A 25986-nucleotide genomic window follows, 5' to 3' on the forward strand; every position below is an offset into this window, starting at 1 on the left:
TTTTTATGAAGTTATGAATTGCAGAAACTTTGCTATTACAGGTAGCATCGATTGCAGATGAATCTGCAGAATCAGAAGGGATAATTGACTCTCAAAAACGTAGGGAAATACTTTCAAGAAGGCCTTCATACCGGTAAGGACTTTTGATTTTGGTTTTGCTGGTTTTTAAAGGCAGCTTATATACTACAGCAAAACTGTCTGATAAAAGCCAGTGACTTAGTTCAAATATATAAAATTATTTACATTCTTTTTTAGAAAAATTTTGAATGAACTCTCATCAGATGCTCCTGCAGTACCAAAGATTGAAGAAGAAGAAAAGTCAGAAGATGAAGGAGCGCCTTCTGGAATTTCTGCAATGGCCATGCCAACCAGCCTCTATCATACTAACACAGGGCAATACAGTATGTTTGCAAAGATATTATGTGATGTTGCAGAACATATTTAGGGACAACTTTGTTTCTAAGAGTTCCATAATGAAGTAGACATGTTGGATTTTGGTGAAGAAGAATGGGAGCTTCTGTATTTCTAAATAATTTCAATTTTTATATTTATTTTTTCCTAACATGGGCGTTATAGACTTCTAGTCTGTTTTTTGTAATGTTTGTTGGTTGCTAGGTTTAGTCCTTCTAGAACTCCTGTGCATTAAAAATGTGGAGTTGAGGCGCAGGTGAAATGAAAAATGTTGACGTTTTAATGTGAATGTTCAGTGTTATAAGCCATTGCACTTTCAAATTACTGTGATTTGCTATGTATTAGTACTATTCATTACATGAAATGACAATTAGTGAGTTAAACTTTTTTAAAGTGTAAGGGTGGAGTATGAAGTTATATCTTAACTTTGAATTTTCTTTCTTAAAAGAACTATGTCTCTTCCTCTCCAATTGTCAAGTATGAACACTAACTGCAGAATTAACCTAAATCATGGTCTCCCAACATTTTATACTTCATCCAAATGCAAGTTAAAAGTTAGATTCACAGTTCTGCTCTATAGATTTGTGGGATTTAATTCCTGCATTTCTGTTAAAAAATGTTGCATAACTTGTTCCGCATAGCTGCTTTGGGCTTAATCATATGTCATTTAAGGGATAACTTTCTAATAACTCTTTTTTTCAATTACATATTGGATATATAATTGGAGCTTTGCTCGTACAGTTGGGGTTTTTTCATGTCTTTTCATGTGTAGACACACTGCAATGCAGGTATTTTTCCTTTGATATAATGACAGGAAAATTGCAAAAGAAATGTTGTGGGGTTGTTTTTTCCTGAAACAATAGAACAGAGGAAGCCTATTAAAACATTGCAATGTCACAAAAAGGAGGATATAATGGCTTTCTAGTTGTATTCTAGTCACTCTTAGAATTCTTCAGTTATTTTTAATTTATGCAACTAAAGTAATTATCAACTCTGAGAAAGCAGAATTTGCTTATAGCATTATCTGCCCCTTCAGCATTGAAAGTAATTTTGCTTGGGCTCCTAAACTGCTTTTCTTACCCTTTCTGTGAGGTTTAGACGTGAATAAATGTCTGCTTCATGATGTCCAGCATCTGAAGTGCTCTTTTCTGTGGACCTGTGGTCATGCTAAATTACAGTTATCCAGTACAGAATGTAGCAGGTATTCTTAACTAAATTAAATTATTTTCTTCAATTTTTGAATTATATTTTTGGTTTGGCTTAGGTTTAGTTAAAAATATTTGCAGTTTCAAGACTTAAAAAGAAGTGCTATAGTGTCTGTACTATGTTCTAGTGAGCCTTCAAACCTTCAGGATTTCTAAGAAATTAGGAGTTTAGGTTTCTTAATTGTAAATTCCTCTAGGAAATCAGACTTGTACTTTTACTAGCAATGTCTTGCAGGAGGTGATTCTTAATTGAGGATGTTTTAATTTGAACATAGCTGTAAATCATAGTGACAGGGAAGTGTATAAAAGAATAATGAAATTCACAGGTTTTGCTTTCTTGTTCAATCAAACATTACTTCTGAAAAATCAAGCAGCAGAGAGCATCACCAACAATGTGGTTGAATTAACAGTCCACAAAAATTTAAATAAATCTCATTTATCTTAATGATCATCTTAATCGTACTTTCATGTGAGCCAAGTATAGAAGATTTCTGTTTTATGCTGCTTTTTCTTTGAATAAGTTACAGTCAGAGCCTAAACAGGTGCTGTATATTTAAAGTAATTTAACTTGTTAAATAGGTTCTCAGCCATAATGAGGCATTGCTTCAGGATGCAATGTCACCCTTCATGGACTCTCCTGATTCTGGCTCAAAAACTTTGTTTTGAGAGCTTTGTCTTCCTGCAAATGGTTTTTCTTACTCAATTTATTAGTTCATTAATTTGATTTTTTTTTCAACGTTGTAAGTTAAAATATCATACATCTGCTTCTGTGAAGGCTGTGTGTTCTCTCTAATTCTGGTTAGGAAAAATTGGTACCAAGTGGTAGCGAGGATGTCCATCTCCTTGTAGTACAGGGGGTCTTAATTTGGAATTTACCAAAGAGAGCTTGACTGTTCACTTCTAGTCCTTACATGTATAAGGCACAGATCTGCAGCATTTCTGAGCAACTGTCTGTCTTGTTGGCTGCCTGTGATCCTGAGGAACTGCTGTTAGCTAAAACCAGGAACACTGTGTGGGAATGCAGCGTTTCCTGTGTTGATTTCAGTCTGGATATAATGCAGAAGGTCGCTACATGTATCTATGTTATCTCCTGTCGATAGCTCTTTACTTCTGCCTATCGTTATTGTATGTGAGTACTTCTCTCTTTTTGGATAGACTTGGTTGCACGGGTTCTCTTGTGCAGGCATCCAGTAGTTTGTGTATTAAGCTTGTACAGTGTCCACGGCGATGAAGAACTGGTCTTGCAGTGTCACTGCAGCTATCTGTACTGTGCTGTGGTTTAAAGGAGATACCATATGTTACTACATTTGCTGATTCCTTATTTTCTCTACTGTTCTCTCTGTTCCTGCATAGGAAAGACAGTTTAGTTGAAGAGATAATTCTGACTGTATGTTGGTGTCTGCACGTCTGGGATGACTATTTTTAGAAGAACTTGATATGTAAATTTTTTTGAAAAACAAATATATTTTTTTCTATTAGCAGCAGTGATGGCTGTTCTTTGCTTACTTTTTACCAGCCAAAATGGTATGTTGCCATGGTTTCCAAATATCTTTTTCCTCAGAGCTTCTTGGCTTGGCTTATGGAAGCAGACAGACTGACAAACATGACCAGCTAGATAAAATGTCATTCCCAGTTACCTCCATCACTATATGTGTTACCTTTCTGTAAGGGGAATGGATAGTTTTGCATAAGGTGATGTCTTGCGTATGAGCCTTGTAGCCTGATCTGATGACAAACCCACTTTGTTGGCTGTAGTTCTGTCATCTTGGTTGTTGAATACTGAAAAAGAAATTGTTTTGCCTCACCTGTGGTGGTGCTCTAACTGTGCAAGAGTTGTTCGTTCAATTGGAGTGTGTGAATCAACTGCTCCCCACACCGCCACCCCTGCTTTGCCTACTTGTGCATATCGTGATGTTCTGTTTGAAACCATGCAGGGGAAATGAAAATTACAAGTTCTTTTGCCATCTGTTTGGGTTGCTTGCTGTCTTAGGACAGGTTTTTAACAATTGGAGAATTAAGAAATCTTTTGGGAAAGACCAACTTTATTTGCTTTTACCAATTTTGGAAGGGAGGGAAAGAGGTAATTTTTCTGGATTAGAGCTGTTGGTCATATTCAGAGAATGGTATTAGTATCGTCTTCAGTCCTAGCTAGAAGAGAAGATGCCACTTACATCCATCCACCTGTGTGATGTACAATGCCAGGGACTGTCCAGGAAAGTCCTATGCTCTTCATAGAAGGCCCAATTTCCAGTAGAGCTCTAGCACAACAAAAGTCTGTGCATGGTTGGGATCAGGACAGTGAATGGGGAGAGGGCAGTGTGTACTGGTAACATGGCAGGTATCAATCCTGTAAGGGAGACAGTTACTGGAGTTAATTCACTCTTGTTTAGAAAGTACTGCATTGTGATTTGAATGAATAATTGCGGGATAGCTGTGACGTAATTGTTTACCCAGACTCACTGTGGAGCCAAGAATTTTGTATGATTCTGTTCTGATGTTTTACTGCTCAGGAACCCAAACTGACCATTTTTTTACAATGGTATGGTACTGTGATGGTGTAGACATACTATTTCTGGTGCTGACTCTTGTGAGAGGCAGAATTCTGCTGTGTATAACTTCTCTGGGAGGTACAGGTGACAAATCCTGCTGGGAAGCTTGTGTGCTGCTGGGAACCTGCTCTTGTGCTGGATCTTTTCAAGAATAGAAGAGACAATGATTTTTTTTTTTTATTGCTTCTCTCTCTTCTGTCCTGCCCCAAAATGGGGCACTTTCTGCTTTGGAGGCCAGAAGGAAAATAACAAAAAAATGTTGCTGGTTTTTTTTCCCATCCCTTAATGCCTTACGGAGCCTGTGTGCAGCACCCAGCTAGTTCCTACATTACATGTTCCCCATTCTGAGGGTAGGACTGCAGGTCCATGCTGAACCCTGTTCCAGTATTACAGATAGGGCTCAGTGCTTCATTCAGCATGAGAAGAATTCCCCCTTTTCCCCAAAAAGAAGCTCATTTACGTGCTGGGATTTGGCAATTTTGCTAGATAGCTCTACTAAACTCTCAAAAAATCAGCCGAGCTTCTGCTAGATAGTTACTGTTGTCTAATATACTAATAACAGTTTACTAATCAACTGTTAGTATCTCAGTGCTCTTTGAAGTGTTATTATCTGATGTTGCACTTTCAAGATTAACCTGCTGTTGTCAAGACAGAACATTTGAAGTCAACTCTCTCCAAAACTCACGTGGGTGTCTAATCATGTATTTGGATAACCAGAGCTAAACCTTCAAGAATGTCATCAAGTACTGTGAATCTGACAGTGAAATCAGAGGAGCTGGCAATCTGTACTTATATATGACCTTTGTACCATCTCAGACCACTTTAAATACCATTACAATGGTTGTAGTTTAAATATCTTTTGAGGGAGAAAGAAGTTTGTTACTTCTTGGGAATTGGGTTCTCATATAAAAGTTCCAGGAGTATTTTAATTAACATGAGACATGGATTTGATGGGTGGACCACGTGGTGGATAAGGAATTGGCTGGATGGTCACACTCTCAAAGAGTTGTGGTCTATGGCTCGATGTCTGGGTGGCGACCAGCAACATGTGGTGTCCTTCAGGGGTCTGTATTGGAATCAGTATTATTTAACATCTATGTTGGGGACATGGACAGTGGGATTGAGTGCACCCTCAGAAAGTTTGCGGATGGCACCAAGCTGATTGGTGTGGCTTATACTCTAGAGAGAAGGGATGCCATCCAGAGGGAGCTTGAGAGGTGGGCCTGTGCAAACCTCATGAAGTTCAACAAGGCCAAGTGCAAGGTCCTGCACGTGGGTCGGGGCAATCCCAAGCACAAATACAGGCTGGGTGGAGAATGGATTGAGAGCAGCCCTGAGGGAAAGGACTTGGGGGTGTTGGTGGATGAAAAACTGGACGTGAGCTGACAATGTGTGCTCACAGCGCAGAAAGCCAACCAGATCCTGGGCAGCATCAAAAGAAGCATGACCGGCACGTCCAGTTCTGGGGTCCCCAGCATAAGACAGACATGGACCTGCTCGAGTGGGTCCAGAGGAGGGCCATGAAGATGATCAGGGGTCTGGAGCACCTCTCCTGTGAAGACAGGCTGAGAGAGTTGGCGTTGTTTAGTGAAGAGAAGAAAAGGCTCTGGGGAGACCTTATGACAGCCTTCCTGTACCTGAAGGGGGCCTACAGGAAAGCTGGAGAGCGGCTGTTTACAAGGGCATGTAGTGACAGGACAAGGGGTAATGGCCTTAAGCTGAAGGAGGGTAGACTTAGATTAGATATGAGGAAGAAATTCTTTACTGTGAGGGTGGTGAGGCACTGGAACAGGTTGCCCAGAGAGGTTGTGGATGCCCCCTCCCTGGAAGTGTTCAAGGCCAGGCTGGATGGGGCTTTGGGCAACCTGATCTAGTGGAGGGTGTCCCTGCCCATGGCAGGCGGGTTGGAACTAGATGATCTTTGAGGTCCCTTCCAACCCAAATCATTCTATGATTCTATGATATTTTTGCTCTTAACAAAGACAATGCTAAATTCAAAAGGAATATACAATTAATAACCTCTTTAGGGAATTTGATTTTTTTTCTAAATACTATGTTGAGCAACAGTTTTTTTTCTAAATACTATGTTGAGCAACACTATGGTTTTTTTTAATGGGGAAAGTATATTTGTATTTTTCCTATTACTGATTATATGGGGGCGGGGGAAACCCCTTTTTCTGTTTCTCTTTTACATAAAATTTCACATAAGTATTGGACTCTTCACAGCTTTGTACAACTTGGAAAAAACATTGTTGGGCTAGTCTTTCTTTCACACTAAGGAACAGACTATGAAAGTCAGAAGACTTGCTCTTCCTTTGTCTAGACATCCTGGGTTTTGTTTTGTGGGAGTCAATAAACAGCTTTTTTTTTTTTTAAATAACTTTTTTACATTAGTGTTTAAAACAACAATGATTCTGTATGGGTAGGAGCTACCATTTTTTCTTTTTCTTGTATTAAAACTATTTTAGGAGAGTTAGTCTTTCTGGAAGCATAGGGATAAAACGTGTGGAACACTGCTTTTTATCTGTTATATACATGGCATGTGCTATACAACAGGCTTTATATTTGTGGATATCAGTATTAACATCATGTACGTTTTGTTGTACAATTGATCTTTAAGTAAGGAGAGGACCAGGATTCTTGTCAGACAATATTTTAAAAAGGGAGATGTGCTTTTTAACATGTGTTATATCTCTTTCTGTTGCCTAACTTTTCTTTTTCTTTTCCTTTTTATGTTTAGTTACTATAACTCAAGGAGGTACAATCCAGATTTCTAATCCAACCTCTGATGGTGTCCATGGACTACAGACATTAACAATGACAAATTCAGGAGCTCCTCAGCCAGGTGCTACCATTGTGCAATACGCAGGACAATCACCTGATGGCACACAACAGTTTTTTGTTCCCGGAAGCCAAGTTGTTGTTCAAGGTATATTTTATTTAGTCTCTTGCACTTTAGTTTTTTCATATGAAACATTCTTAAAAGTATTTTTATTTTATGTTGACATTATTGCACTATTAAATAAAATATTTATGCATGACAAGATGAAAGACAGTCTTAGGAGGAGACCTAGTTTCTCTGCTCAGTAAAGCAGCTACTTCTTTTGATTAAAAAAAGTTACACAAGGAGGAAATAACAGTATCAAATCGCTTTCTGCTTTGAATTCTCTTGTCTAGACTTTGAGACATATGTTTAATTGCAGTAAAGGTGCTGTTACAGATTGAAATGAGATGCTGAGGCTGTGTCTCATTTGATATATGAAACTAATTTGTTTGTTTCAGCAGTTAATCAATCTTAAACACAAGCTCTGAAATTCTTTGGATATATTTAGGGCAGAATTTCCTTGCAACTTATGATTCTTGTAGTTATTAGAAAGGAGATCCTTTACGGAAGCTAGCTTTTTCACAGAAGAACACTTTGTAGGTCCTATAAAATGCACGTATGTGAATTGAACCATGAATAGTGAATTCTTGAACCTTACTGTAGTTTATGCAGGATTTTTTTTCCTTCCACTGTTCCTAGCCTTTTGGAAATGCTGAGGGAGATTGAGAACCGAAGGTGTCTTAGATTCTTATCGATACCAGAGAAAGTAGGGTTGGGATTTGGGTTATGCTGAGGAAAACCTTTGAAAATGGGGAAGAGATTTCTGTATGGAGACACTAAATTAATGTCTGCCATAGAGGATTTTATTTTCCCTTTTCACTATATTTTTAATCGGTACAGATAAGTAGGGACAGAAGGCTGTATGAATGCTTTTTTAGCCAAAAGAGCTATATGAAATAAACCATGAGAAGAGCTTGGAAGAGTTTAAATGTGTATTCATGGAGTGGATGAGAGTCATTGACTAAATGTAGACACAGAGAGCTGAGATAGTTGGTGAAGTCCAGGTTGAGGTGCTTTTTTTGCCCTAATATGGATGTTTGAAATAAGTTCTGTCTTTAAGTGTCTGTTTCTCTTCCTTTGCTGTAAAGGAAGTCCAGGATGTAAATAAAGCTAATAGCTTGTAGATATCTGAACTTGTTGAGGCAATGCTAAATAATGATACCAAATTTGAATCCTTCCATTGCCTCTGGTTAATTCTTTGCTCAAATACATTGTCTTTCCAAGACTTTTCAGAAGCATTTTGAGGAAGCTCTAAGACTATAATATGAGAAACCCTAAACCAAAATGTTAGTTTTCATCATACAGAGAGTACTATTATAACTTCCTTAAATAATACTAGAATATATTCTTAGCAAAACCTTAAGACCCAAATTTGGCTGTCCCCCAAACAAATTTCCCACTCTGGTAGCGCATGTTTTCTGAGTATGAGTCAAATATGTTTTCTATAACATGTGTACACATCCCTTAAATTAGAGGACTTCTCTGTCTCTCCAGGTTGACTGTAGTATTTTATGTGTATTGCTTTGATTGTTCTGGGCCTCGGGGGCAGGGGGAGGGCAGAGAGAGCAGCTCCTCAGTTATTTCCTAAAACCTTCCCAGTCTGTGAAGAAGCACAGAACCTAGGGATTTTATCTGGCAGCATTTCAGTCCTTGGGAATTTCATTTGACTGGCCTTCCTTTACAGATTTTCATTACGGGGCTGTCCTCTAATGTCCCTATGCAGTCTCGGTGATGGGCTCGACTACTTGATGGTATAGCCCATTAAGTGTCTTGCCTGTGATAAAAACTTTAAAAATGGATTCAGAAACAGTTACTGAATACCTGCTATATCCAGTTTCTGGAAGCTTCTAGATACTTCTAACTAAATTGATTTGTTCTCTGTCCATGCTCAGAGAAGTTGACTTCCTGGAATTCTCTGTTACTTTGGCCCAAAGTAAGTCCAGTGCTTTAATAATGCTCATAGCTGTTGTCACAGAAAAAAAATGCTATGTAACATATACAGAGAAAAATGCAAAGGGAATAGTAAGTGAGCATGAACTCAGATATGATGAGAAGATAAAAGGTTTCAACTTATTATACACACTATTGATACTGGAAAATCTTTAAAAAACCCCGACAAAACCAACTTTAATTAAAAAAAGAGTATGTAAAAAAGTATGAAAGCACCTGAGGATGTTTATGGTAATACAGATCTCTTTATGGTAATAATTGTATATCGTCAACAAACCTGAGTTATTCAGGATGGAATGAGACAATGAAATTAGTTGGATATAAAAGTCTCTAATACGTCCTTACTACAGGTCATCTTGCCTGTGCTAGAAAGTCTGTAGGAATATAGTTTATGAATGTTTGTTATTTATGTACACTTTGTAGTTGACTGTTCACCTAGTATCGTCATAGCACAGATTAGAATAGGAAAGCAACATTCTGCCTAGTAATCTTTCCACTTGCATATATTTTTATAATGGTTTTGGGTAGACAGCATGTAAATTTTATTTGTAACAATCATAAAAGTAAAAGAAAAAAAAATCCCACCTAAATATCAGTCCTAGGGCAGAAAAGATCTGTTTCAGACTCTTTCAGATAGCATATGTGTTTATATTTTTTGTTGATGAATCTCATGTAATAATGGATGGCATCACATAAATCCTGTGCTTGATATTTTCTGATAACCTGTGATGGGGAAAAGAGATTAGTATGAAAGCTCTAGAGGTGTTGATCCAACTGAGTGATATTTCATTTGCTACATGTTTACATTCATAGGCAAAATAAGAGGCAGTTCTGATGTCCTGACAGTTTCCTAATACAGGTTACGGGGTGGGGGGCAAGGGAGGTGGTGGTGTGCTAGCTGAAGCAAAAGAAAATGTTTAATTATTAGTGAAAATGAGTGTAGAAAAGTTGCATCAAAAATCAGTCTGTTGGGATCTATGTGTGTTTTCATAATATGGTCAGTGATATTTGATATGTGTGGCTTGAATTTCTTGCATGCTTCAGTTCTGCTCTTCTGTTCATATGATCCTGAAGTGGTCCCGTAATCACAGGGTGCTCCTTTTTTGCATTGATGCTTCCATTATTGCTGTCCTCGGCATAGTTTCACAGTTGATGAATTACCAGTCTGAATTTGTTTATTACAGACAAAGGCCTTAGAAGTTTGCTATGCCCTACATACAGCCCAGTGCCTGGGCAGGTCTGAAATTAATTTCATTTAAATCAATGTAAATAAGGAGTAATTCTGTTAGAGCTGAGACTTTTTTTTTTTTTTTCCTTCAAACTAAGTCAACCAGATCTCTTGGACTTTGTTTGAAAAAGGAGGGAACGGGGGAGAGCAGGTAGCCCTCACCCAGAGTTACTGTTCTGCCTGTTACAGCATCTGAAATCGCTAGCTTTAGTTTGACTTACTTTGTTGGAGCTTTCTTCAATCTTTTCTGAAGCTTTTAACTGAAATTAAATGAGTATGTTGTGGGTTACCCCTCACTGCAAGGAGATTTAGCCTTTCATTTATCTATTTGTTATAGCTTATTAAGCTTTCCTGTCTCACATGTCTGTTCAACGGAGTTCTCTGCCGTTTAGTGGAACTGCTCCAATCAAAACAATTGCACGTCTTTTTAAAAAAATCTCCCTATTTTCTATCCAATCATAACTGTATCATTCTGATTAACTCATGAATTCTAGAGCCACATTTTAATTTCTGTCAATCGGTGCTGTGAATTTTCAGATCTTGCTTCACAGCCTGCTTTCTGGTGAGTGCTTTCTGTAGCTTTATGAATAATTCAAGGAAGAAGAACAAAGCTAGACTTATAGAAATATGGAAGAGGAAGAGAAAAAAAAAAAAAAGGTTTACTGGAAAAGGAATTCTTTGGGCTGCAGTTTCAGTGAGCTGTTCCAGTGACAGAGCATATTAATGATAGTGGTAAGCAAGTGAGGTCACTGTGATGTCAGTGCTCTTGCTTGTAATCCTGCACATGCTTGCTAGTTTGGAACAGTTCATGCTGAGCTCTGGTAGAGGAACAGGAGACTCGTGTGTGCAGAAGCTGATCATGGCTGTAACAGGAGATGAAACAGGTAAAAATTTTGTTAGCCTTTTACATGGTATTTTTGGGTATCTAAGCAGTGCTTAGTGGGTATTTGTGACATTTTCTTTTGAACCTGTTGCTGTAACTCTTTCGTCTTTCAAAGCTGGTAGAAATAGCTTCTGGTTATATCTAGTCAGTGTAGGATTTCAGGGTAATTTTAACAGTTTTGTTTAGGGGAAAAAAAATCACTGTTAGTGCACGAGTTCTTGCACAGATTGATTCAGATAACTAATCCTTACTATTTGATGCAGGATTTTGCTGAAAAATCCACCACTCTTCTTTTAAATTCTTCTTTATTGTGGAGATAGTCATATGTGTTACTATGTTTATAATTGTTCTTTATTTTGTAAAAATGACACTGCTTTTTTGTTTAGCAATAAACACTTCAGATTTAATAGCTGAAATAAGCTTAAGCATAGCTGTAAGAGAAAGGTGTGCATTGTTTCAGTATTGTAAATAAAACCTATGCTTTCATTATTAAAGAAAATATTGAATGCAAACACATTTGAGAGAGCAATAATTTTAAGTATTGTAACGCCTGCTTGTTTTCTCCTCCACTGTTAAAATGGTCTGTTCCTCAGCTAATTGAGTTCAAAAGGCTGACGTCATTAGATTTCCTGGAATCGTGTTGCAGTAGGGAACTGGAAAAGTTAAACTCCAAACAAGATACACATTGACGTCAGCTCCAAGTCATGCTGCGATTTAGTCAGTTCCTTTCTGCTTTGTCAATTGCCTCCGGCAGATCTGTGATGTTAACCAGTTCGCAGCCGGTACCTACGTGCTGCTGCTCATTGCTGGTGCATGTTGTTTCATTAATGCAAAGATAAGTATCTTCTCCAAGTCCACGGTGATTTTTTGGGGTGGTTTTTTTTTTTTTTTTTTTACACTCCAAGAATTAATGAATGATTCACGCCTTGCTTAGCCAGTTTAGTGGTGAAGTTAAAAACCCTTTGATAATCTAGTCCCATCATAATGACTCACAGAAGGGGAAAACAGACGTACTAATACATAGCACGCATTAGGCTTTTTTTCTCCTGGATAGTCACTGAAAAAACTCAAGTGCAGGGATGCTCTCTAGTGTTCAGCAAGTTACTTTTTCCAAGAACCTTCTGATACAAGGTGGTTGATTTTTCTGGGTTTTTGTTTGTTTGGTTTTTAATTTCTCAGAGTTTAATTTACAAGGTTAGTTGTACTCTGCAAATATGGTTTGCTTTTTTGGTTGTTTTTTCATTTGTTTGTTCATCTTCCTGTTAATAATTTCCTTTTGTAAGTCTCAACTCAGAGCTTCACGTTTTCAGTGACTTTTTACTCTCCTGCAATTTTAAGGAGGCAAAAAAAAAAAAACCCCAAAAACCCCTGCAGCAGTGTGTTAAGGAAATACACCGTCTCCTGGTTTGTTGCTTTGTTAACAGTCTCAGTCCTAGATCTGATATGTTAGGAGGGACTTTAAATCTCCATGGAGTTTCATTAGTAGTGGCCACAAAGGTTTGTCAGTCTGGATCAGGGTGTTTTTTGTCTCAGACTCTGAAATGGAAGGGACCCTTTGCTGTAATATGTATAGATACATTGTTAGACTTAAACCATGATTTTTTTCAAGGGTATTTTATCCCCCCTGCTTAAAGCCTGCTTCATCTTTCCCAATGTCTTTTTCGGGGGAAACAGTATTTTATTGTAACTTTTTGAGATATTATACAAAAAGTTTTACAGACTTTGAAATAATTGTTTTGCAAGAATGTATCAAAAAGCACATATTATTGCACAACTGAAAGATACTTTGTCAATGTTACGCTTTTTTTTGCCTTTTTTTTTTTTTTTTTTAAAGACTGCGGTGTGTGGGTTTACAAGTTCTATACCACCAAAATGGTTATTTATCTCTGTTACCAGGTTGGTAGGTTTATAAGTGAGCCATCTGTTAGGGAGGGACAGACACTACTGGAACCCGGTCAAACTATTCATGCAACATGTTGTTACTTACAGTGGTGTTTGCTGATCCCAGATAACGACTCGCTTTTGTTAAGCCCTGTTGCAGGTACATTATCACACTGAGTCCTCTTAACAGCAGCAGCAGTAAGCCCTGTTAGCTAAACGTCGGACTGTAAGTCAAACAAAGGCAACACAGTAGTTGGTCTTGTAAGGCTGAGGTGACCTTGGTTATGGGCCTTTCCCCATGACTTCCTCCACAAAGTGGTTCGCTTGGGTTTCTAATTCTTTGTAGCTAATGCAAACTACGATAACATCTCTTTTTTACCTAGTGATGAGAGAGAGAAAAAGGTAGTTCTTACCACAGAGTCTATAAAATCTGGCCAGCATAAAGATGAGCCTAAAGAGTTTCTAAAATTCCATTTTTATAAATAATGAGCTGAAGTATCGTCTCATTAACATAACTGGGACTGCTAAGAGATGTGGAGAACATAAAGAAAGGGTTAAGTAATTCTCTTGTAGATATACAAGATGACCAAGCCCTGTGTTCATGGCAGCTGCCTGTTAGTGCTCCCAGGGCTGTTCTGGGCTGATTTCTCTCTCCCTCCCCCATGCCCAGGGGATTATCTGTAACCCAGGTCAGTTCACTGGTCCAGTTCATCTTGTAATTCCACAAACACTTTTACCTGCAGGACTGAGAGAGGGGGAGGTGCACAGTGTTTAAGCTGATAATGATTTCAGGACACAGCTCTGGAACAGTAGTCTAAACACAGCTTGATCCTATTTTTTGTATTTAATTAGTGAAGCACCTGCATGAACTTAGTAAGAATAATAGTAATTTTTTATTAAGTTTGGGTTTTTTCCCCCTGTAGTTAACTGATATCTCTTTACTGCTTTACCCATCAGTCTCCCCAAAGTGTTTTTGTCTGCATTTTATTTCTTTAGGTTAAATTTTTCCATTATTTGAATATTGCTTTAAAGAATTAAAGTATAAATTAAGTATAACATAACAGCCCCTTAAATTTCATCTTTTATATTCACTTGCTTTAATGACAAAATTTGAAGTTTCATTCTGTGATAATATAAAATATTGATGGAAAAGAATAGGTAAATACTTGCTTATAATTTGAAGAGGGATATATTTTTTTGTTTGATTTTTTTTCGATGTCAGACAAGACACAAGTACTTAGGACTTTCACAGTGTTCTAAAGTTGGGGTACCTCATGTAGGAACAAAGTACCTCAGAAATATAGAAACAAGTTAAGACTATCAGAGAGGTATTGGTTCCAAATAACATGTCAGATGTCAGATCTGCATTTAGCTTGGGGAGAGCTCAAAACTGGTAGGCTCAGGAGCTGAATCTGAACTTTTGCACTCTGGTTTACTGTGTAGCTACACCCCTTCCTGTGCAACCGTCACTGCCTCCTCTTGCCCACTAATGATGCAGCATCCTATTTGTGGTCCACTTGCTCAAGGAACACACTCCTTTTCACCATGAGCACTTGTCTGTTCCTTTTCACGTTGGCAACAGCAGCTCTCACTGATTTTCCAAGGGTTGCCAAACTGCTGCTGTAAAGGGAGGAGAGGCAATAAGGCCGGTACTGTTGTTGTGACAGGGAAGGAAGAGAAAGGTGACTTCTGAAGCAAGTTGACTCCTGAAGCCTATGTTAGAGAATGGGGTAGCATATAAACCTCAGTGGCTGCAACAGCAGGACCATCTTTTCGTGGGATTGTGCAAACAGGAAATAAGTGTGGATGCTCTGACAGTGTTTCTCAAACAGCTTTCCCTATGTTGTCTTAAAAAAAAACATGTGGAAGCTTTCACAGGGTTCAGTCTGGCTGGCTAGTGGGGCCACATGCTGGAGCAATTTAGATAGCTTATTTTACAGCATGGAAATACTCTAGTAGGATAACATGTAGTTGTGACATTACAGGCCTGTGAAATACTTTATGTAGCAGGGATCCTGGATAACTCATCAACAGAAATCTGTTATTTCCAGAGAGACTTTTGCATAGTTCTTTCTGCCATAAAGTTTAAAATATGATTCTTTTATACAGCTGCCACTGGAGACATGCCAGCTTACCAGATTCGAACTCCCACCAGTACCTTACCTCAGGGAGTGGTAATGGCAGCCTCACCGGGGACTTTGCATAGCCCTCAGCAACTGGCAGAAGAGGCAACACGCAAGAGAGAGCTGAGACTTATGAAAAATAGGTAAGACTGTAAAACAATTACTAGTCAGTGTTGCAACCACCCCCCCCACCCCCCCCCAAACATTCTAATGATGTTTTCTTCTTAAGGTTGTGAGCACTGCCTGTGATTGATGAAGGGAAGGCAAGAAATCCTTTGTCAGTCTTCCCGCATCCGTATAGCATTGACTAGTGGCTGTTAACTCTGGAAAGTTAGAGTTGACCTTATCATCATGGATTTTTAGTTCTAAAATATTATGCTAATTCAGAAATTAGTATTAGTGTTGTCCCTTTTTGATAATTTTTATGATGATCTGTAGATATACTTACTGTTGAATCTTTTTTTTTTTTCCCCTACTGACAGTAAAATGACCAGTATGGATTTGTTCATCTTGAAACATCCCAGCAAAGAATTGGTTAGGAAAATATCTGAGGACCTCATTAGCAGCTGTCCATTAATGATGCTGTGAAGAGGACTTATTCTAGGATGGAATGATAATTATAGACTTTCCTAATTCCTAACTTGGCTACTGGGATAAGTTATTGTTTGCAGTGCCCCTGTCATTTTGTGAGGCATATTGTGTGAGGTGGCTGTATAATTTTTAATTAGTTGGCAAGGACTTGACTGTATGCTGTAAATGCCAGTCTTTCTCTGTGCATTCTTCTTGCTATTCTTAGGAGATTCTTTCTTTTTTTGAATATGTAGCCACCGCTATCAATGGCACGTAGATTAATGGAAGAAATAGTCTGCTATGCAGATCTCTAATACATTAAATAACCACTTGCCTTATGATGGAATTCATGGTATTGCTTTGCTCTCATGCCTGTCCTTTATTTTAAATTGCTTGCAAGGATCGCTGCATTGTGCTTCCTTTTGTTTCTCCTCTTTTCAGTTTTAAAACTAGCATGTCTGCTATCTCTCATATAACTTGCTGGAAAGTTACACCCTCACAATTTGACAATTTGTCATGTTCCAAGATGTTAAAGGAGTGGACTCACAGTACTTCTAAAATGTCTTCTGGAATTGAATGCTTGTTTGGTCACATGCTTCTGAAAATACTACCCAAAGTGTTTAGCTTTAATATAACAGAGTTCTGAGCACAGCTATGAGAATGGCTTCAGACTGCCATTTGCCAGCCACAAAAAATACCCAGACGCACGTGGTTGAAATGTGCCCAGGTGGACAGTTCTAAAATGCTAATAAATTGTATTTGTTTAGATTTAAATTTTACTGTGGATTGTCACATTAAGGTAAAAAAATTACAGTGGGTTGTAAGCTTGGCATCTAGCTTTTTATCTGGAGAGAGTAGTGTTATGCTTGTATTTTCTGAAAGTAAATTCTTTGGGTTTGGTTTTAAGATTTTGATTGCAGAAGATAATGCTCCTGATAAACACACAAAATGGAATGTGACTGGAAGAAGAAATGCTGCTTTCAGTCTGAATGTTTAGTGCAGCTCAGGTCAATACATTATCATTTGCTCACTGTTTTTCTCAGGTCCTCTGTGTATTAATTCCATCTTTGTATTTGTTGATGCTGAATTTGTTTCAAGCTCTAGTTGTTTTGAATTGTATTTTAACCATCTTATTGCTTATAGCTGTTATCTGCTGTTCTGTTTGTGCAATCCAACAGTTGGTGGTGGTTGTTGTTGTTGTTATTGTGGAACCTCAGGGATTGCAGGTAATTTCATTTATCCAGTCTTTGCCATATTGTGGCTGTTCCTGTAGTCATTTGCCTTGTATTGGTTCCAGGGAAGCTGCCAGAGAATGTCGCAGAAAGAAGAAAGAATATGTCAAATGTCTTGAAAATCGTGTGGCTGTGCTTGAAAACCAAAACAAGACTCTCATTGAGGAACTCAAGGCCCTCAAAGATCTTTATTGTCATAAAGCAGAATAACTATCTTTCATTTGGACCTTGTTTATTATGAACTTTAATCAAGGCATGAGAGGAAGCAATTCTACAGATTGCCATATGAACTTGAGAAAGAGACACTTGAGGCCCTTGTGGAACCCAGTTTTGCTTAAGTGTTTTCAGACTGGTTTGGGAGATATTCCAAAATTTGGAATTCTATCATAGTCTCCATACTCTGCTGAGCTTTCTAATGGCATGCAAATGGCTTTTTTGTTTGCACTTTTTACTTCTGCTTTTTGCAGGGAAGCTGCTAAAGAATGTCGACGTCGGAAGAAAGAATACATAAAATGTCTGGAGAGTCGTGTTGCAGTGCTAGAAGTTCAGAACAAGAAACTTATAGAGGAGCTTGAAACCCTAAAAGACATTTGCTCTTCCAAAACAGATTAGTAAAAATATTTATTATACTGTGAACTGACTAAAATATGTCCAGTTGCTTTATAAGGCAATACATAGCCAACAAGAATTATGGCTTTCTCTTTGTGTCATTTATATTATATTCCAACTTCTAACATTCCTGAAATGCTTTCTTGCTTTTTGTCAATTCATAGCTCTAATTTCAGGTTTTTCATGCTCCTCCCTTCCATCTCCCAAGGAGCCAAATGTTAAAAAAATGTAACAAAGTAAAAAAGCGCAAAATTTCTGAGCTGTTTCTTTGCCATATATTTACATACTACTTTTTACATGTTACTGAGTGTCCTGCACATACAAAATATTTTACAATTGTTTTAGATGAATCATAAAGATAATGCATCCAGTAATACAAGAAAATCAAACAACCCAAGGTATCTCAGGAAAGAGTTTATAAAAGAATGTTATGATTACATGTACGTACTAGCATACTAGTCTACAGATGATTTTATGGCATATTTTTATATTAGTTGCTTTGTGGAAAAAAGTATTGTATTGCTGTCACCGAGTGTCATGGTTTAAGATAGTTTTTAATAGAACCATGTTGTTTAACCTGTGTAGTGTCTGATTTCCTTCAAACATCTGGTTATTTGAGATGCTTTAAAACCCAGGAGTGTCTGGAAGAGGACAAAGGCAAAAAAAATACCTAAACCTGTGACATGATGCTAAGTACATTGTAAATACCTGAAAGAAGCTGTCTGTGATCTGGCTGCTGTTTACTTAAATTTTCTGTAGTCTGTAGAATATTTGATTTATTAGAGGTCTACATATCAAAATTCAATTTTGTATCCTCAATACTTCATGTTCTAGATTCTGGACAGTTATAGACAGTTGCCTATCGTGAAGGCTGATGGTGTAGTTCTTTTCTCAGTTTCTGCAGAGTACTGAGAGGAAGTAAAGGTGACTTAAAGAAGGAAGCTTTCCAATAAACAGTGACTATCTGCTGATTCACAGCGTTCTGGAATAGCCTATAGGTGAGAGCTAAAGATTTTTAAAACTAAACCCATGCTTAAACCTGATTACAGTTCTGGGAAGTGCAGAACATTCATTTCCATTGCGCTTTGAAAGAAAATAGTGCTTACGCAAAATTGCTTCTGGGTATTTCTTTAATTCAGGAATGATCTAATTGATTGTTGGCCAGTATAATCTATGAGCAGAGTATTTGGTAGCTTTGCTGGAACTAGCAGTGCCATTGCATTACTGATGTAGTAGGAAGAAAGGTTTAGTTCCTACTTAATTAGCTTTACTGGGGGGAGAGTGTGAGAGTGTGTCTGTGTGTGGACAGGAGGAGGGATGGAACTGAGACTTCTCCACTTAATTTAAACTGAATTCACATTTAACCCAGTCTTAACTCTGACACTGTTGTGGTGGGGTGTGGGGTGGTTTTTTTTGTTTGTTTGTTTGTTTTTTGTTTTGGTTTTTTTGTTAGTTTGTTTTTTTAAATCTGCTTTTCTTTTAGCTTTTGAAAATTCCTGGAAAAACACAGGATAATTTTCTCAAATCTTTTGAAAATGTCACTAGGTACCTAAGTGAGACCATTTGTAAGAAGAAGTATTCTCTCTCACTTCCTGCAGCAGCATCAGTTGATTTTAAAAGGAAACAGGCTGCCTTTTGGACCACAGGCTCTGCTTCAGGTCTGGAACAGAAGTCAACTTCTTTGAATCACCTGTTTCACTGTGAGGATACATGTTAAGTGCTGAAGTCAGCAGAGATCAAAGATTCTGTTAAAGTTGGACAGGATGAGTACAGTCTGCAGGTCCATGTTGCAGCCTCTAGACTGCAACAAAAGTGTCCAACAAATTGTTTGTTGTGGCTGTGTCACTAGAATCTGTTTTCTGTTACAGGTAGGCATTGCTCCTGACTCCAAAGGGATTTGGAAACTTAAGTAGAAACAAACTTGGGCACATGGTGGATGTCTCTCCAGTAAAAACTTATCTTTATCTTCCCAATAGTATCTGGTGCTAACTGTAGAAGTTTGATAGGATGAATCCTTGTCTGTTCCACATCTATGTAGTCTACAGTCATTTCTTTGCTAATACTTTTAAAACACTTGATTAATGTTTATTTTTTAGTTAAATAATTACTTGTGTCTGTGTGTGTGCTTTGTTAATAATAGGAGCTAAACCCAAATGCTCTTGGCATGTTTAGTCCTAGATAATAGTTACCAGGCCAAGAAAAGGTCAGTTTGTAATGATTGTGTTGAACTTCTTGGGGTAAATCTTAAGGTATTTATTTAAATCAGTTATTAATCTTTTTCCTGAGGGTACATCGCAATGGGAAAGAGGAAACTTTCTGCATTTTGTCTGTCTGTTCACTTTGTGACCACTTTTGGTTCATCCAAAGGCCAAGCAATCTGTTTGCAGAGAATAACAAGTGGATCAGACACCGAGCTCAAAGTATTTCCTTCGGTGATGATGACTGGAAAAGCTGTCCCTTTGAGTTTCTTCACGTCTCATTCTTTGTGTAAATGATAGATCTATCCCTTTCCTAAAAGTATTATCATCTAAAATTGTACAGTGCAAGCATGCAAACTAACTGTTGATTTGTGTGAAAGGTCTGTGATGTGGCTGTCAATCGCATACCTAAGGAAACACAGTGGCTGTTGTGGTTCATGTGAGTACTGAGACTTGCCCTCTGTCCCCATTTTACTTCAGTCTTCTGTTGAACCAGGCTTTGGGTTCAGTACTCTTTCGAAACAACTTCTTGACCACAAGATCAAAACCCACCTTCTGTCTTGTAGCACATGTGTATTGTTGGTTTTAATGCCTTTTTCCCACAATTTGGTGCTGTTTCTACTCTCAGAAAAAGATGTTGCTAAGCATATACAAATAGCAACTGAACAGGTGTTCAGTATTATTGGTTTTATTTGATGGCTGTGTCACTGTCTCATTTAACAAGGTTGGCAAGCACCTACTTCTCTAATGAAAATATAACTCTGAGCTTTGGATACCAGTGTAATTTCCACAGGAATCTGATTCCAGTTCAGATTTGTGAAGCAGAGTGCTTGGTATGGTACAGGAGAAAGGAGTTTTGAGCACAGTATTATTCTTAGTACAGAAACGTTAAATGAATCTAAGTTTGTTTATTACAAGAGAATTTGAGAACTGCCCAACCCAAGCTTTGATTTATCAGAGCCAGGAATTTTGTTTTTTCAGTACTAAAAAAAAAAAAAAAGTTTGAAATAATTGTGATTTTCTTTGTGTAAGAAAATCGGATCCCTGTGGTATGAAAATCTTCTCCCTTTCTGAAACAACACAACTGTTTGCAAATTTCTTTGAGACATTGCTAGAGGATCTCCCTTTACAGGAAGGTGTACACAAGGCTGTTTTTTCAAATAGAATTTCATGTAGCTCAGGGGAAATGGTCTCTTGAAAAATGTCTTAAACCTCATAAAGTTGTGGGTGATGAGAAATGTAATAGTCAGCTTCCTCTTAAGGTACAGCTGTGAGTCATAGCTGTTTTCTTCACCATTGAAATGGAGTGGGGAGCAGTTATAAAGAGAAATCTCTAGGCTATCCAGGCAGAGCTGTCTCTTCACTGTCTAAAACAGCCTCAGCTGTTGTGACCTGGGGAAAAAGGGATTAAAATAAGTATATTGTGTGAGTAGGTGTGGATTTGATTTCTTTGGGTTTTGTTTGGGTTTTTTGTTAATTCCCATGGATTTTTGTGTTTGCAAGAATAATTGTGGGTTTTCTGCCTGCACTGGTACAGTCCTAAGGCGTGCAAGCTCTGTTGTCTCCTGCTTGGTTCTCCAGGGTTTTCCTTCAATTCGTGTCAAACATGATTCCTGATCTGTACTGTTATCCTGCAGACATCAGTGTAATAACTAAATCTAGTGTGATCTTTTCTGAATGAAATATCACTTCAAAGAATACAAAGGGGTCTGCTCAGCTTCTGGTTTGGATTGACTCATTTTGCCCATGGTTGGTTGTTTTTTCTTTTTTTTTTCTGTTTTATCCACTTGGTGTTTTGTGTGTGGATGTGTACATGACAAGAATGTATTGAATGCTGAGCTGTTAAGCAGCTGATAGAAGTAGCTGCATTTTGGTTGTCAGCATTCCTGTATAAAATATTGTCTTGTGGGGAGTAGGTTTAATTTGGCTGGGGATTTTTTTTTAAGGCACTAGGAGGCTCTTCTGGATGAGGGATAACAATGATTTCATTATTCCAGCAAAAGTTGTGTTAGTTCTAGTACTTGCTTAACTAACTCATTTTCCCCAGTTTTTAAATTAATTTTTAGGGCAATTTGATAGTATCTCATGCAGACTGGCAATTGCAGGTAGCAAAACTCAGTTTCTTCTTCTGTCTCTAATGAAGCTTTTCTAGACCATTTTCTCGGGTTTCTGGTTTTTCCTACTTTTGAGATAGAGCTTGCTTATTGCAACTTGCTTGTTATGAAGCAGAAGCTGTGTATGTGCACAAAGTCTCAAAGAGAAAGAAGGTAATGTGAGAGTTGAATGCTGTGTGTAGACTAAGGTAAAAAATAACTTCATTGTATTATGTGTGACTTGGATGGAAAAAACAGTGAAGGAAGTGTCTTTGCTATGGTAACTGGTGAGGTTTTTCCTCTCCTTTAATAGCCGTATCAGCGGAATGGGGTGTGATTAATACATCTTGTGAATGGAATTATAACTATAAAAATGTCACAATTCAGAAGTCTTGTTACCTAGCCAAGTAATTGTTTTTATTTTGTGGTTTCAAAAATATAATTTCCAAGTGGCCTTGAATGAGGCTTTTAATGGTCTCATTTTCATGCTCTCCCCCAGCAAATGTGGTTGTGCTCATACCAGGTAAAAGCTGCAGCAGAGTTGTTTAACAAGAGAGTCTGGACCCTTAGGGTCTGCTTCTTCTAAAGTAGCTCTCTTATAGATTTTTTTTTTTTAATTTCAACAAGGTATTTATCATATTTCAAGCTTTCATTAATTCTTACAGAAGTGAGAGAAGTGCAAACACATTTTTAAGTTTAATGCATACTAAGATGTTTTGCTTGACGAAATCAGTTTTGAAGAACTAGATTCTCAAAGATCCTGTTTGTATGCACTAAAAGCTTTCAGAACTTTGTCAGCTGCCATACAAACAAGAAAATGCTTAAATCCCTACATACCTACCTCTTTACTGGTGAAGTTGTCCATTACTTCAAAGATCCAGACATGGGCCTGGACCTGCAGCCTTCTTGACACAAGTGGGCAACCAAAATCTGTTGAGATCTTCAAAGCAGATGTTCTTTGGTTTCTCTCATTTGAGGCCTGACCTAATTAGCTTTTCTGAAGCGTGTCTACTAGAAATGGGCCTAACATGAAATATGGCCAGAGAGAAACAAGGAAAAAACGAGGATAGAGTGAACAAAGTGTTTAAAAGCTGTAGTGTTACAGAGTGACACAAGCAGGGAGGTATTGTCAATTTGCATGTTGGACTCTTTTTTTTTAAATTCTTTATTTTTTGTGTAAGAATCCTGTTGCTTTATGCAGGGATCAAATTTCTGCTGTATTGAGCACAGGATGAAAAGCATTAACATTTCAAAATTACTTCCAGTTTTTGTTGTTGTATCTTGTGTAAAGTGTCACCTATAGCTATCTCCCTCATGCTAACAGATCTGCCCCATACATTCTGTATCCTTTCTTACAGATTATTTTCATTTTCTTGGAATATTAATCTCGTTTCCTGTGAATGACAGTTAAGCACTCATGTCTGTGCCTGATTTCTTCTAGGATGTTTTGAACCAGATGGTCAATTTCAATTAAAGTTGATAGAGGTGTCAAAGATCTCTCAAAAGTTCATGATAATACTTGGTTACCACAGAAGGCATGGACTTAGTAAAGGAAAAGCTACAATGTAAGCTTTGTTAGATATAAGAAAACTTACTTGGAATTCTCTCTGGTTAGAATCCAGAGAATTAATTCACTGATTGCAGGTGAACCATAGAAAATGAGGTTTCATTAGTTTTATTGCTGACAACTATTTGTATTTGAGAGGGGGGATGTTCAAATTTCTATGGAACACACTGCATTTAATTAAAAGGAAAATGTTTTTATAGTCGAAGTGTATTTTATTTAAATACTTAAATGCCTTGCAGACCTAAGCTGTTGGGTCTGAAGTTGTTCTCTGCCTCTTCACTAAGCCAACAGTAGTTGACTAAAGGGCAATGGAATGTACCCTGATAAAATACTTGCTGGATGCCGTCCCAGATTTAAACAGTTACTGACAATTTTGCAGCCTTCAGCTAGGCAAATAAGTTAAAAATAGACTGGTTTTGAAATACCCTATTTACAAGAAAAAAATACCCACTGCCTTTATTGTTACATTGCTTTGAGTAGAGAGTCTGGTAGTTTGCTCTGTTAAAGTTTAAATGCTTGTCATTTCTGACCTTTTGGGTTAAATTTGAAACGAGACACATGATTTTTTTCCAGCTGTTTTACAGTGACACCTTGTGGAGTATAAATGTCTACACTTTATTTCCAAACTGATCGAGCAGCCAAAGGATATTACACAAGTAGAGAATTTCTGGTATCTCAGGGGGGCAGGTGGGAGGTAGGGTGTTTGTGGCTATTGAGAAGACACACTCGTTGTTCCTGCTGTTCCTGTGCTAATACGTAGTTAGTAAAAAGTGACTTATAATTTGATAGTTTTCTAACACACACAAAATCATATTGACAAATTTTCAATTTGTAGTCTTTCTGACCGATAGTCCCATTTAATGAAAGCCAAAAAGAGAATTATTTAATCTTGATTTATATAAATTCTAATAATTCTAGAATCTTACCTAAATACTTAAAAAATGATATTACAAATACTGCTATTGAGGCACAGTAGTTACTTGTTCTAGGTCACAAAAATGAAATATAATAAAAAACTCAGGTACCTTTTGAAACATAATGGTGTGAAGGGAAAAGGTAATAACGCAATTTTAACCCAGGCATATGGAAAGATCATTCTGGAAATGGAGGGCGGGAATAAAAAGTGGGAATACAGAAAACAGGAGAAAAGGTAAAGGCACAGTGTGGAAGAAAATCCATTCTTCAGGCTAGATAGAATTCACTTTAATAAATTGCTCACTTCTGCATTACAACCACGAATATATAGTAATGCGTGCCATAGTCACGTCTGCAAGGGGCTGTCTGTATGAGAGATTATACAGGACTGTGTCAGGTAGTATAGTGTTTTTCCATAGGTCCTATGAAGCCTGAACTGAGCTCCTAAAAAGAATTTTTTTTTTCTCGTTCAAAAGAATTAGCCAAATACATGAGATGTGATCTCAAGATCTAGAACAACATATTAATTTCTGTATGGTAAGTTAATGGCCCTGTTCTATGAAAAAAGACACGTGGTTTCAGAATTGTTGTTAAGAGATTGATTTAAATATTTATATAATTTAATTACCAGTTAAATCAGTTACTAATATCCATGTAATTTCATAAGTCATAAGTGTAATGTTAACTTGGCCACAGTTTAAAGCTGTCCTTAAAGTTTGTATTGCAACTGAGACAGTCTGAAGAGGGTTGGTATCCACTTCCACTGTAGTGTGTGGCTGCAGAACTTCTAAAGTTGATCTGCTGTCCCAGCAGTTCTCAGCGTAGCTGGTTTGGCCAATGTTAGATCTGGTTCTGTATCTCTTCCCCAGACTGGAGCACTCCTGAGGTTAGAAACATTATGCTCAAACAACATTTAACATCAGCTCTTGCTGTTTGAGTAGATCAGTTGGTTTCACAGACAAAGCCCTTCTGTTTCCAGTGCGCCCCCGCCCTCCCCTTTCTAGAATGAAAGAAATAAATGCTACATTTCTTGAGCCAATATTTTAGCCCTGGAAATGCTTACGTCTTCTGCTTGGTCTCCCGCATCTGCCATTAGCGCCCTGGGGATCAGAAATGGATTTTTCCTCATAACACAGCTGAGCTCTCTTCTTTCACTAACAGCAGAGGTCTCAGTTTCCGACTTGAAAACACATGAGGAGAGAGGAAAAACAACTCGTGGAAATACGCACTGCAGTATCTGCAGGCCTCAGGGCAGAGCCATCTTGTAGTGGCACGCTTGTACCAGATCTCCTTGATAAATGACTGACAACAGAACTGCTGCTCTCTACTGGACATTTGCCCAAAACCAGATATAAGGGAACTTGAACAAGTTATTGTCATTCTGCAAGTATCACTTTCTATCAATTCCTTTTAGTTTGTTTTTCAAAGTCTTTTCTTGGAGTGATGGCTTTTGTAGCAGAGTTTGATGACTTAGCTGCCGCTAGGTAACCATGTTCAAGCTTGGATTTTTTTTCTGGAAAGATTGTCAGCTTCCACGTGTGGCAATGGAACTGGTTACACTTTTTCGTACACACTTCACACTAAGGGAATGGCTACAGAGATGTCAAGGAGCTTTATCAAGTGAGCATATGCTCAAATTTGAAGGTACGAAAAGCTTCCTCACAGCAAGAAGGGCACCCCATGATAAA

General features: G+C 37.8%; 1 protein-coding gene across 15 annotated transcripts in view; it reads left to right on the forward strand.

Moving 5' to 3' along the window:
- The window catches only part of CREM (cAMP responsive element modulator), a 41784-nt gene extending 23683 nt beyond the window's left edge, over positions 1-18101 (forward strand). For 7 of the 15 annotated variants that reach the window (XM_054816027.1, XM_054816034.1, XM_054816028.1 and 4 more), the window contains 5 exons: positions 42-133; positions 256-401; positions 6906-7094; positions 15101-15257; positions 16982-18101. In XM_054816027.1, the coding sequence (XP_054672002.1) occupies positions 42-133; positions 256-401; positions 6906-7094; positions 15101-15257; positions 16982-17126 (729 nt within the window). In that variant the 3' untranslated portion in view covers positions 17127-18101. The other 8 variants (XM_054816033.1, XM_054816026.1, XM_054816025.1 and 5 more) reach the window with 6 other exon arrangements.
- The last annotated feature ends 7885 nt before the right edge of the window (positions 18102-25986 follow it).

This window comes from Grus americana, chromosome 2, assembly GCF_028858705.1.
Source record: "Grus americana isolate bGruAme1 chromosome 2, bGruAme1.mat, whole genome shotgun sequence".
Classification (NCBI taxonomy): domain Eukaryota; kingdom Metazoa; phylum Chordata; class Aves; order Gruiformes; family Gruidae; genus Grus; species Grus americana.